General features: G+C 39.0%; 1 protein-coding gene across 2 annotated transcripts in view; it reads left to right on the plus strand.

Moving 5' to 3' along the window:
* The window catches only part of LOC126979146 (sodium-independent sulfate anion transporter-like), a 36704-nt gene extending 23430 nt beyond the window's left edge, over window positions 1-13274 (plus strand). For both annotated transcript variants that reach the window (XM_050828379.1, XM_050828380.1), the window contains exons 5-14: window positions 445-549; window positions 1556-1674; window positions 2630-2792; window positions 5500-5664; window positions 6719-6880; window positions 10047-10187; window positions 10749-10894; window positions 11276-11446; window positions 12411-12561; window positions 13121-13274. In XM_050828379.1, coding sequence (XP_050684336.1) covers window positions 445-549; window positions 1556-1674; window positions 2630-2792; window positions 5500-5664; window positions 6719-6880; window positions 10047-10187; window positions 10749-10894; window positions 11276-11446; window positions 12411-12561; window positions 13121-13161 — 1364 coding nt within the window. In that variant the 3' untranslated portion in view covers window positions 13162-13274. The remainder of the gene's footprint in view (window positions 1-444; window positions 550-1555; window positions 1675-2629; window positions 2793-5499; window positions 5665-6718; window positions 6881-10046; window positions 10188-10748; window positions 10895-11275; window positions 11447-12410; window positions 12562-13120) is intronic.
* Window positions 13275-14438: the final 1164 nt, after the last annotated feature.

Below are 14438 nucleotides of genomic sequence, written 5' to 3' on the forward strand. Positions count from 1 at the left end.
ACAGACGCCTGCTCAAATTTACACATTCGAATTATGTTACTTACACAACCAATATAACATTAGTTCATGTGTCCCTGGTACGTAAATCTTAATAGTCTTGTTCATGTAAAGTATATCCTGTAGATGGAGCCACAAAGAAGATTTACAATTCATGCGCCACTCGTACGGTTGACTCAGTTCGAGTCCCGCATCGTTCATAAATTTTGGTTACAAATTTAAGTTGTGTATTAATTAACCCCAGAAGTGAGGGTAATCACTTTAAAATAACAAATGGTTTTGAATCTAGCTATCAATATTATAAAAAAATTGTAACTGATCAATATTTGCCATCTTATCAAATCACTCAACATTAATTGCTATTGAGTGAATGCCCTCGGATTTCTGTCAATAAAAGATAGCAATCACAGCCAAATAGAGAGTTGACAAAGTGTTTGTTGTTCCCAGGCTTCTTATTAGACTTTATATCGAAGCCGGTTATAAGCGGTTTCACTACGGCGGCCGCTTTGCAAATATCGGCTGCACAGTTGAAGTCTTTGTTCAGAATTGCGGGTAATTATAAACACATATAGTTTTTTTTATGAAGTAATATAGTGTTTTAAAGCGCGGTATTAATCTTTTGCTTGCTCTATAAAGCCTTCAAAAGTCTTCTAAATTATTTACTGGTATTAGAATGGTGTATGGGAGGCGGAGTTTTTTATGACAGTACGGGACGAGACAAGCTGGACGTTCAGCTGATGGCAATTGATACGCTCTGCCCATTACAATGCACTGCCGCTCAGCATTCTTGTAAAATCCAACAATTCTGTACTTCAAATTTAAAACAACAGACATGCTCAGAAAATAAACACTAATGATCCACGGACGAGTAAAATAAGAAGGACTCCGTGTCACCTTACATAACAGAGAGGCACCAAAACAAGCCGGTAAACATGTAAATACATAGCCCCACACATACACTTCTTCTTCTTCTTAGTCGGACACTCTTGTCAGAGTGGTCGTGGTTGCGCTGACGAGGTACATGGTGGAGTGTTCGGTGGGTCAACATCCTTTCTGAGGGTAGATCTCCTGGCGATGTGCTTCCATTTCTGACGGTTAGAGGCGTTGCGAGTACACTGGACTATGGTGGACTCAGTAGCCTTTGTGATGGCGTCTATCCAGCGGGTTGGCGATCGACCGCGTGCTCTCTTGCCTTCCACCTGGCCCTGAACTACCAGTCTCTCCATCGAGTTCTCATTTCTAGAGACGTGACCATACACTTACACTAATACAATCCGATCGGCCGCCATTTTGAGATTTGCCATCGTCTGTGACAGATCAGTTTGCGTCGCAATAAAATATTTTAAAAATGCCGTCCTGCGTTGTGATAAAGTGTAAAAACAATAACATAAAAGTATTTGTGGATATATGATTATTTAAGGGAGAAAAAATTGTGTATCTGATATACCCCGTAACCGCACACACACAGCATAATGGTGCTTCACTTGCTAATATCACGGACCGGAGTCCTTCTTTTTTTACTAGTCCGTGTAATGTATTATATTTGTATTGTTTCCAGGCGCATCCGGGGATACGTTCATCAGCGCGGTCATAAACTTCATCACCAATATCAAAACAGTGCAGCCATGGGATACTCTGCTGGGATTTGCATCTATAATTGTATTATTGATTATGAAGGTACATCAAATAATTATTATAATTTCACGGAATAGTAATAACCTTTATAAGTGCTCTTAAACTTCCTTAGTATACGTACCAGAGGCGCCAAACCTCACACGTTTGAAAATTAAAATGTACTTAAGTAATACAATAGAAAACTGATACAATTGTTTAAAAGCTATAAATGTTATTTTGGCGGAAAGTTTTTTAATGTGGGTAATGTTTTTATTATTTTTAATGCTTATCAATAAATATATTTTTCTATACCACAGTCCAATACAAGTACTAATAAGCAAAAAGTTTGGCTGCATCACGGGAGTATTGTTATAACGTTTACAACTGCTAGGTTATACGCGTACAGAAAAATTGTATACAGGCTTTTTATCTTTCTATACCTACTCGACCAAAATATATTGTAGTAGTTGACAAAACCACCATGTGAAAATGTGGACCATGAATATTAAATCAACTTATATAACAAGAAATATAGTGTTACACATTTAAATAAAACACTTTTTAAATGATTAAAACGCGTGTAATTGTATCTTTTACGCAAAATCTAATGTAAAGACACAGTTACAACTACACGCGTTTTAATTCTTTATAAAGTGTTTTATTTAAACATATAATATCCGGACGACAAGCCTTGCTCGGATTTTTAACAATGTACAAAACTTGAACAAAAAAAAAACTAATAGGACATCTGGATTCGAACCGGGGTCTTCTGTTTTCCTATAATAGTCTTGTATATAGTGGTGAAATTTACCTTTGTATTCTAATGTTATTGTAGCTGTTTATCATTAAAACACGGATAAAACTACATTTTTTTAAAATTGAAACCTAGCTTGATCGATTTATAGCCCCCGAAATCCCCTGTTTACTAAATTTCATGAAAATCGTTTCCGAGATTCTGATTATACAAGAATCGCTCGTTTAAAGCTCGGTTAAAATCTACATTTTGGTATGTTTTCAGCGGTCACATATAAAGACGTCTCCCACAGACAATAGATGGCGCGTCACGGTATCGAACACGTGGCTGTACGTAATTCGCGCCCGCAACGCGCTCGTCGTATTCGTCAGCTTGGCTCTCGCGTACGTACTATATAGGTACGGGCTTACTCCATTTAAATTAACTGGTAAGTTGAAGTGAATCCCATTCATAAGCTGGCTCATCCTCGCTGTGTTAAAATGTTGCAGAAACTTAGCTTTACAGCAGCCATTTTAGAAGTTATACTTATTTAGGCCCGTTATGATAAAATTAATAGAGTGAAATTTTGAGATGCGCGCTCATCAATGTATGAAAAAAGTAACAGGTTGAAGTTGGTTCCTAAAATTTTCTGCCATTTGCGTCATTTGTTTTTTTTTTTTTTTGGTTTCTTCGTCCATTATTAGGACAGCCAAAGGATTCAAGCCTATACAGCCGTATTCATCATTACAAAGTTCGTTCTAAAAACGTAGAATAGCACGAGGAATAAATCATTTTAATGATTTTTGCTTCGTTAGGCCAAAGAAGTATAACTTCTTGCTTGCATGTATACACACACTTTTTTTTATCAAAGAACTGTGTTGGCAGGTGTAGTGCACATAATATATAACATTGAATATAATGTATGTTAGAAAAATTATTATTGATTTAATTAAATTCAGAAAGAAATAATAAACTGTACATGCCATGTAGCTAAGCAAGGGTTAAGGGCTCCTTCATAGGTTTTAAGTATTTAATTTTATAATAAAATACCAGACATATAGGGACTTACTGTACTAGGAGTTAGGACTTACTGTGCACAAATTTAAGAAATATATTAAAGCTTCTTTGACAAAGGTGGATTAATATATTTCTATATGTATAATTTTATATACAGACTAGCTGACCCAGCAAACGTTGTATTGCCGATATTAAAATCGCGATACAAAAGTAACTGTTGATCGTAGATGGGTGAAAATTTGAAGTTGTATGTATTTTTAAATACTGACTCATAATCAAACAAAATTTAAAAAAAAGTCAAAAAAATTAAAAAAAAAAATTCGTGTGGACCACCCTTAACATTTAGGGGGACGAAAAATAGATGTCCGATTCTCAGACCTACCCAATATGCACTCAAAATTTCAAGCCGTTTCGGAGGAGTTCAAAGTTTAACACCATGACACGAGAATTGTATAATATATTAGATTGGTTCTGCCTTATATATGTCTTGTAAGATGTGCTGAGAGTTTCATATCAGTTCTTCTCCCCATGTAATAATTACGAACTGAAGTAACTTCATGACGTTTGCCAAGTGTTTCAATGTTATGCTATTGTCACTTCCCATGGTGAATAAGTATATATCTATTCTATTGTTGTGTTGTCGGTCTTTGAGGTAGGTCCGTAGGTACGTCCTGGGAAGACCGCGAAAGAATTTTATTCGTCAGTTTGGTTGTGCGCTTAAGAAATTTCTTTAAAACCGCATTGTGCAAGATTGCCACATTTTTAAGTGGTTAGGATGTTTTGTTTTGATTTTCATTTTTCATGGGCCTAGTTATTATTTTAGTGGGCAATCCGTATATGAATGGGTTTTGTGAAAGTGACGTTTTTGTCACTTCCTGATGAATTATTATAATTGTAAGGGTTATAAATAACAGAACAGAAGGTTTAAGCAACGAAATTTAAAGAGGACAATACAATCAATTACTGTGAAGTCCACGTCAACCAGTGGGAGGCTCCTTTGCACAGGATGCCGGCTAGATTATGGGTACCGCAACGGCGCCTATTTCTGCCGTGAAGCAATAATGTGTAAACATTACTGTGTTTCGGTCTGAAGAGAGCCGTAGCTAGTGAAATTACTGGGCAAATGAGACTTAACATCCGATGTCTCCAGGTGATCAGCGCAATTGTAGTGCCGCTCAGAATATTTTGATTTTTCAAAAATCCTAAGCGGTACTGCATTGTAATGGGCAGGGCGTATCAATTAACATCAGCTGAACAAATTTTTGCGGTGGACATGGGCGTGGCTTCTATGACGCGATCAAAATTAACCAACAGCATCGTTTCTCGCCAAAAGTGGTTTGATATACGACTAAGTAGTGTGACTAGATTATTGTGTTGTGTAAATAAAGAAACATGAACTCTCATGATTTGATAGCATAATACACAATGACATAAGTCTGAATATTTATATGTATTAAGTTAACGAAGTACTCAGTTCACAGTGATCACTTTTTAATGATAAATTAAATAAAATAAAATAACACAGTGTCACACTGCACATGAAAGTTTTTGACCCGGCGAAACGTTCGTTCGGGAAAATTCTTCGCAGTTTTTCTAAACAATTTTAAGGGAACGTCAGTGACGTAATGAGGGCATTTGCTCTTGCTAATTTGTTTTCGATTTCTGAACTCATATTACGTTTGTCAAGGAAACTTTTACACACCTGCGAAAAAATCCAAAGGTTGTTTGTGAAGTTGACTTACGGCCGTTCCCGATATTCTATCTCTTGCTTGAGATAAAAATCGTAACTATCGTTGACTTTTCTGTCCCAATAAACTTATCGACGGTAACTCACCTTATCCGTACACGCTGTCTATCTACGTACCAGCGATAGAAGTTTGCTTGGAAAATCAATCCACGCGTCCAAGGTAATAATAATCCAATAAGTCGATAAGAATGACTTATCGGGTATATTGGGACAGCTTCAGATTATTGACAGCTAATTACTGACAGTAAAATATATTAATTATCTCTATCTGTAGATAGTATATTGGGGACGGCCCTTACTCGCTATAGTGGCCGACTTCAGACTCAAACCCAAGGCTATTTTGACGCACAACAGTAGCCGTCGAGTTTATTATTACAAGTGCATGTTTTAGGTACTATAAAGGGCGGGTTGCCTCGCTTCGGCCCTCCGCCCTTCACAACTGTGGTCAACAATCAGACACTGAGTTTTGGCCAGATGCTGGGAGTGTTTGGAGCCGAGGGTCTAGCCATGCCTCTCGTTGCTATATTGGAAAGCATTGCTATTGCTAAGGCTTTTGGTAAGAATTAAATTACTTACAGTATTTCCTTATATTAACGCCACTATTACACATGTTAATAAAACACTTTTTAAAGGAGTAAACGCGTGTAATTGTAACTGTGTTATTACATTACTTTTTACGCAAAATCTAATGTAAATACATATTTACTATTTCTATTACACACGCGTTCTAATCCTTTATGAAGTGTTTTTATTAAATTCAGTTGCTTGATAAACTGTGGAAATTAGATTGAGATTTATTTATTTATCCATCTCGGTCAGGGTTTGCCAACCTCTTACCCTACGTGCCTCACTCAATGTTCTCAAAAGTATATGAAAAACTAAAAAATTAAACTAGCTGACCCGGCAAACGTTGTTTTGCCATATAAATTATTTTTAGAGTTATACCGTTTCTTGGATATTTCAAGATTACTTTATTTTTCTAAAATAAAAATAAAATTTCTAAAATAAACGTAGCCTAAGTTACTCCTTATTACTTCAGCTAACTGCCACTAAAAGTCCCGACAAAATCGGTCTAGCCATTTCAGAGATTAACCGGAACAAACAGACAGACAGACAGACAAAAATTATTAAACATGCTATTTTGATGTATTATATACCATATATTCATATACACGTAGTAACAATGGTTACTTCAATATTACAAACAGACACTCCAATTTTATTAATATTTATAGACTAGCTGACCCTGCAAATGTTGTTTTGCCATATAAATTATTTTTAGAGGTAGACCGTTTCTTGGACATTGCAACATTACTTTATTTTTCTAAAATAAACGTAGCCTAAGTTACTCTTTATTACATCAGCTACCTGCCAATAGAAGTCCCGTCAAAATCAGTCCAGCCATTTCAAAGATTAAACGGAACAAAAAGACAGACAGACAGACAAAAATTGCAAAACATGCTATTTTGTTGTATGTACCGTATTATATAAATATGTAGTCTATAAAATGGTTATTTCAATATTACAAACAGACACTCCAATTTTATTTATATGTATAGATTATATTAAAATTAAAGACGTTAACATAAGCAATATGTTATGTTTCCTAGCGGGCAGCAACGTGGTGGATAGCAGCCAGGAGATGTTGGCGATAGGCGCCTGCAACCTGGTGTCCTCGTTCGCTCAGTCCATGCCAGCCACTGGCTCCTTCACCAGGACGGCTCTCAACCATGCGAGCGGAGTCATCACGCCCGCTGGCTCAGCTTTCAAAGGTTTACTTGAAACACCCCGCTACGTGTATTTTTCGATTCGATTATCCGAACTGGAAAAATTTTACAAATTAAATTTGTAATCAAAATTTATGAACGATGCGGGACTCGAATCCGCGAACTCTCGAGTTCCGTCCGAGCGCTCTTACCAATTGAGATAATCGTTCGAGTACGCATGGGTCGTAAATTTTGGTATATCTTATTTAACTTTCAGGTTGTAGCTCCATCTACAGGATCTACTTTACAGTTGATAACTAGCTCAACCCAAATAATTGCATATCAGGCAATTGATTTGAGATGTCGCTCTTTTAAATCTAAACAATTTGTTTGCGACCCGTGCGTACTCGAACGGTTGGCTCAGTTGGAAAGAGCACTCGAACCGAACCCAAGAGATCTTTTTTTTTTTTTTATGGAATAGGAGAACAAACGAGCGTACGGGTCACCTGTTGTTAAGTGATCACCGCCGCTCTCTTGCAACACCAGAGGAATCACAGGAGCGTTGCCGGCCTTTAAGGAAGGTGTACGCGCTTTTTTTGAAGGTACCCATGTCGTATCGTCCCGGAAACACCGCACAAGGAAGTTCATTCCACAGCTTTGTAGTACGTGGAAGAAAGCTCCTTGTAAACTGCACTGTGGAGGACCGCCACACATCCAGATGATGAGGATGATATCCTAACTTGTGGCGTGCCGTGCGAAGGTGGAATTCGGCGGCAGGAATTAGGTAAAACAGCTCTTCGGAACACTCCCCGTGATAAATGCGGTAGAAGACACACAATGAAGCGACGTCTCTACGCAAGGCCAAGTGATCCAGCCGTTCACAGAGTACTGGGTCCCCGACAATTCGAGCTGCTCTGCGTTGCACGCGGTCAAATGGATGGAGCTGATACTGGGGTGCGCCAGACCAGAGATGACAGCAATACTCCATGTGTGGCCGGACCTGCGCTTTGTACAGCGCTAGTATGTGGGCCGGCTTGAAGTATTGCCGTGCTCTATTAATGACGCCCAGTTTCTTTGAAGCCAATTTGGCTTTGCCCTGAATTGGCAATCGCTCGAGATTTCGAGACCCAGTATTCCGATACTAGGCGAGGCTTTTAGGGAAGTGTTGTCGAAGAGCGGTGATGCGACAAATGAGTTTTTTTTAGTGGTAAACGCGCAAACTTGAGTCTTCTGGGGGTTAAATTGGACAAGGTTCAATTTACCCCATTCCGCAACCTTCTCAAGAGAGGACTCGATAGAAGACACAAGTTTCTCCCGGCACTGGTCGACGATTTCCCGAGAGAGACGTGCATGGCATGGTTTTCTGTCTGAACTGTACTTCAGGCATAGAGCTCTGACACCGCGGGATGGTCGGCTGTGTTTTTCCGTTGTCGTCAAGAGTCGAGTTGGAGGCGAAAAGAGCGCACAGGAGATCGGCTTTCTCTTTGCCGTATGGGCCAGGGTGTCATTCCTCATGTGCAACGGCGGCATGGACGGCTGGCTGAAGTTACCAAGAGCAGCTTTCGACAACGACCAGGACTTGCGTGTTCCGGTCGGGTAACTGGAAAGCTGCTCGCCGATTTTGACGACGTGTTTTGACTTTGCACGGGCGATTTGCCGCTTAAAAAATCTGGAAGCACTGTTGTATTTCCTCTTAAGAACTATGCAGTTCGGATCCTTTGTGCCCAGCGCCGCAACCCAAGTTCGATACACCTGTTTTTTGCAGTCAGATGCTGCTTTAACTGACGCATCGAACCAGGGCTGTGATCTGCCACCGATCGGTACTACAGAGCTTGGTTTAAAAATATCCATGCCCTGTAGTATCACATCGGCTACTGCAACGGCGCAGGCACGAGGATCATCCGAAGGAAAACAAACCCTGCTCCAAGGGTAGGATGCAAAAAAGGAACGCATCCTATCCCAATCTGCTTACTTGTAGTGCCAAACGCGGCGGGTCGCTGGTGGTCTGCGACGTGGGCGTCGTATAGGCACTACGCTCCTGACCAGGCAATGGTCGGACGTTCCGAGTGGGGCGTCGACAATGACCTGGTAACCATCGGGATGTGTAGTCAGCAGAAGATCTAATAAGAACGGCATGCGGCTATCCACATCCGGGAGCCGCGTTGGCGACTCAACCAATTGGGACAGATCGTACGCCAATGTAAAATTATGCACAGATCGCCCTGCGTAGTCTGTGGTACGTGATCCAAGTCATTCGGCATTGTGCCCGTTGAAATCACCCAAGACTACGATTTCAGCGGAGGGGATCTGTGCAAGTACGTCGTCAATTGCCGCTTGAACGCAGCCCATGAGATGATCGGTTTCTGCGTTACCACTATGGGACCTGTAGACACACGCATAGATGCGGATGCGGTCCTCTAAATCTACGCGGAGCCAGAGAGTGGACAGGTCCCTACCCTCAAAATTGCCGAGACGGCGACAGCAGACATCCTCCCTAACGTACACACATACCCCGGCATGAGGCAAAAAATTGTGCTCAATTTTGTATCCGGGGTACGTTAAATATGACGTATCGCTAGGTGGAGATATCTGCGTCTCCGTAAGGAAACACAAGGCCGGCTTCGCCGTCTCAAGGTGGTGGTGGACGGCGTTTAAGTTGGAGTGAATTCCCCTGATATTGCAAAAGTCCACGTTGAGTGTGGAGCGGGGTGCCGTGGTGTTACTGCCTCGTTTGTCCTTGGTCATGCGCGGTACTGTGCCCTCCCCAGAATACAAAGGGCAGCCCGAGCTAGAGTGCTCGGGGAGGGATTCTCCGACTCTGGTAGAGCCGGTACCCTCCTGGGGTACTATCTCTTTAGGGATCGCTTTCATAGTCTTTGTTGGGGAAGGGGGGGGGAATGGCTTCCGGTCCTCGACACTGACCTATGCGAAACATAGCGGCACTAGGCCGCTACTTCACGCTGGTGTTCTGTGCGAGTGTGGTAATTAACCCGGACGAGTCTGGCCCGATTGTGCTGACGTCAAAAGACGGCTGCGTGACTCTGCCACTTCTAAAAATCGCGGGTTCGAGTTCCGCAATCTAAATTTTGGTTAAAAATTTAATTTGTAAAATAATCTTTTTATTAGTCTTAACGCAACACACACATTGAACCGTTGATAGAGTACTGAATCGAACAGTTCTGCTAATTCTCCCAGGTTGGGGGGTGTTTTTGATATCGTGTTCTTTTGGCAGCGTGCCTGGTGCTATTGGCTGTGACTCTACTGGCGGAAGCGTTCTACTTCATCCCACGCGCCACGCTGGCTGGCATCATCATGGTGGCGATGGTGTCCATCATAGACCTCACCATCGTGAAGCGACTCTGGACCAGCAGTAGTAAGTTTAGCTTTAGCCCTGGAAAGCCCACAGTTATCATTATGAGTTCGGGTATTACGGACAGGCAACGGTTTTCAGTTAACATTAGATCAGCCACGTGCCCGTTTTTCCTCCCTTAGAAGAAAATCCTACAAATCAATGTAGGTATTATATGCTCAGCCCCCGAAGCGGTTCGGACTCGACGTCCAAAAGGCCGTTTCTAGTTAAACAAGGGAATTAGTCTCAAAAACTTGTTGTACCTATCTGGTCCCTACTTTGACCACAGTAAAATCAATTAAAACGCGAAAGTAATCGAAAAAGTTTGAGGTCAAAGGTCAAAGGTCAAAGTATATTCGTAAATAAAAAAGTTAATGATAAAACTACTCCTATGAGAGTTGAAGATGGGGCTGTATATATTTCCTTCTAAAAACTCAACCATTAACCATTCTTGTCATCAGTCTGCAAACAGTACTTCTGATTAGTGATTTTTGAAATGTAGGTGTACCTGACGTCACTACTAGGCAACAAGATGGCGGTCAGTCTCCAAAACATCCCGCGAGGAATATAATACTGTTGTTTCAGAAAGCGAGCTCTGCGTTTGGTTACTAACTGTGATCGTGGGGTGTTGCGTGGGTCTCGAGTACGGCATAGCGGCCGGTGCAGCTGTGGACGCCATCAGAGCTGCTGTCTCCAGCGCCAGGCCCCACGTACACTGTGAATACTTTAAGGTTAAACAGATTAAAATATTAATATATATCAGTGGCAGACTCCTTTGCACAGGATGCCGGTACAGGATGTACTGCCGTGAGTAATGTGTAAGCATTATTGTGTTTCGGTCTGAAGGGCGCCGTAGCTAGTGAAATTACTGGGCAAATGAACCTTAACATCTTATGTCTCCAGGTGACGAGTGCAAACTATTGTAGTGCCCCTCAGAATTTTTGGGATTTTCAATAATCCTGAGTGGTACTGCATTGAGTTGGGCAGGGCGAATCAATTACCATCACCTGAACGTCCTGCTCGTCTCGTCTCTTATTTTCATAAAAAAAGAATATGATAATCGAGTGAGACCTGGTATTGTTATATATTTGTCGCTGTTGCATTTGTTTTAGATAAACAACTATGATTGCATTCTGATGCGGCTGGTGGGCACTCTGTCCTACTCGAGCGCGGAGTACGTCGCGAAGTTCGTGCGCTCGCGTGCGCTGGACACGCCCACCTCGCGTCACGTGATCATATTCGATACGGCCTTGTTGCGGGCCATTGACTTCGGTGTCGCTGAGGTGAGCTACCTTTTAAAACCAAAATATTGTTGCGTGGACTCTCTTATCTCTTCCTAGTTGTTTTCTCACTGTTTTGGATAGTGACGCATCTTTTTATATAAACATTTCCGGCCTTACAAATAAACTTGGTATAAAGTTATAACTAAGCATACACAAAAAATATTCAAAATGTTAACAATATCGTTGACAACACTGTCAATACATTGTTACGTTACACGTTACAGGAAAGGACTTAGGTTGTGTTCCGGGACACGTGCAGTAATAGTATTAATGATACATGCTCTATTAATTCTTTTAGAATATTGACGGCTAGACCATTTACGGCCTTCAAAAATTACCTTCGTATAAAGTTATATCTAATAATAAACCAAATGTTGACTATATCGCTGACAACACTGTCAATACAATGATAATTCTGAAGTATTACGAATATAAACCAATCTTATGGATAATGTCTATTTGCAAAAATATTGCATATTCTTGGTTTATTTAAGTGAAATGTTTATTGCATTGCCTCAAATTTTTTCGTTCATCTATCGCTTGAAGCATTAAAGACGGCCGCTGTGTGGGGATCACTTCATTAATTTCAACTCCTATGCAAAAGATAGGCTCAATGGTGTGAGGCGCCAACTCTTAGTACCTCCGTTCGACTTCGTTTACTTTATGAATAATAGTAAAGCATAATATTAATAAATTTGTATTTTTATTTAAATTATTATGCTGATATTAATATGTCATTTTACAAAAAAAAGTTTCACCTGTATCATGTTTTCAAAAAACCACACCATTGTTTTTTTCTTCAAGTATTACTTTATACCAAGTTTATTTGTAAGACCGTTAATGTATAAGATATTTAATTGCCCTACAATTAGAATACTCTTACTGACTTTTCTTAGAGTTTTTTAAATCTTTCGACCAAATGGCTAAAATGTCGACTATATTACTGTATAATTATTGTTTACAGAATTTAACAACAGCGATAGTAGATTTACAGAAACACGAGCATACTGTATTCATATGGAATCTGGACTCCAAGCTCCATGGACTGTTCACAGATATACACCCAGATCTGAATCGTACATTCGTAGCCGGATCTAGTATAGAATCATTTATAGGTGAGTAATACAATCTTACTGCCCGGTTACATTATCTCTGGATATGACGTCGATGACGTCACATCGTCGCTTTGTTAGGGTGTGCAAACAAAGCATCACTAGGATATTATTATTAATAAATGAACAACGAATAAAATTTGAAAACAAAATTTTATGAACGATGCGGGACTCCAAGCCACGACCTCTCGTGTTCCGTGCGATTGCTCTTTCAACTGAGCTAACCGTTCGAGTGACTTATCGTCGTAAAATCTTGTATGCTTTGTTCAATTCTCAGGTTGTGAGTTCAACAAAGCAACTATTCCATTTGAGGTCTGACCAAATATATATTATATTGAAATACCTATTTATTACAAAAATTACAAATAAATACTCAAGTGAAAATTGTATATTAAAGAAAATCCGAATATTTTTATGTAGTACTTTTCTTTGCCTTAAATAAAGGAAAGATTTTTATCAGATAATTATTGTTGTAAAATATGTATGTATGTATAAAATTGATTTAAGTATAAATAATATAAAAAATGCAGAATTTAATGTTTATTTGTGTGTTTAATTGCAGGACTTCCATCTGAGCAACAAAGTGTAACTATAACAACGTAATAATTTTATTGAATAGATAAGTGTTAATTATTATAAAAAATAAAGTTTTCCAGTTATGTAGTTGTACCAAATATTGTGATAATTTTATTATTAAAGAATAATTTTCTGGTTAATCATGTTTTATTCAAAGATCTTCCTGTGTGTTTTCAAAATATCTACGTAAATAGTAGAATTAAAGGTTTTTTTAGGATAATAAGGGAGGATTATGGTTTAATGATACGCCCTGCACATTACAATGCAGTGGCGCTCGGGATTCTTGATTGTGTTATGGATATTTGACATTCCAATTAGTACCAACATTCAGTTACGATAATATTAATAGAATAATTTGTAACCTGTTAATATTGTATTGTTCTAGTTATTATATTAAGTAATATTATATAATCACATTAAAACTCATAGTGATGTCACTTTATTAGGAAGTTGGTAGTTTCGTATTATTAAGATTGGTAGTAGGGCAACTTTTTCGAATTGCTCTCGGCTATTGGGCACTTCTTGTTGGGACAGTCAAAAGTATAGGACGTGCTGGCTGATGGTCACCCGACTGCCCAATTGTTTTTAATCATTTAGTGTTACTTGTATATAGTTGTGATTATAGTGAAATAATTGAATATATATTATATTCAAGTGTGTTTTAATAAAATTTATTGAAGTAGGCGTTACTTTGCGGAAATCCATAATTATCATTTGGAGTGTTCTTAAACAATTGAATCCAAAGTCACTTTGAGACATAAGTTGTTAAGTCTCATTAGTTCATCATTATCATTTTACTTCATTAATATGACGTCGCCATTCAAAGCGAAACCCAACAATGTGGCTATCACACATTGTATCATATGTTTATAATACAGACACACTCGTACAAAATAATTATAATATCGGTATATGTATACGGTGTATAGTATGCGTAGTGTGCGTACTGCGACTAAAAAAATCAGAAATTCTGCGGGTAGGCAAAAATCCTTTGGTCTTAATATGATCTTCGCTTAATATTTCAGTAATTGGTCTACACACTGTCAGACAAATTAGTTTACTTCAGATTCTGTACAAAAGGAAAACGAAATATAAATTAACAAGAAATAAAATAAAAATTAATACAAAATCAACCAACTTCATAAACTATTCCAAAACAATATAGTATGCATTAAAAAGTAAAAATATAATCGCGTATTCTACTACAACTTAACAATTAAAAGTCAATAAAACTATTACGATAATATTATAATGTAGTTACGATAACTGTTCATTAAGGAGTCGGTTGGTTTGCAACTATATAT

Source organism: Leptidea sinapis, chromosome Z (assembly GCF_905404315.1).
Source record: "Leptidea sinapis chromosome Z, ilLepSina1.1, whole genome shotgun sequence".
NCBI classification, from domain to species: domain Eukaryota; kingdom Metazoa; phylum Arthropoda; class Insecta; order Lepidoptera; family Pieridae; genus Leptidea; species Leptidea sinapis.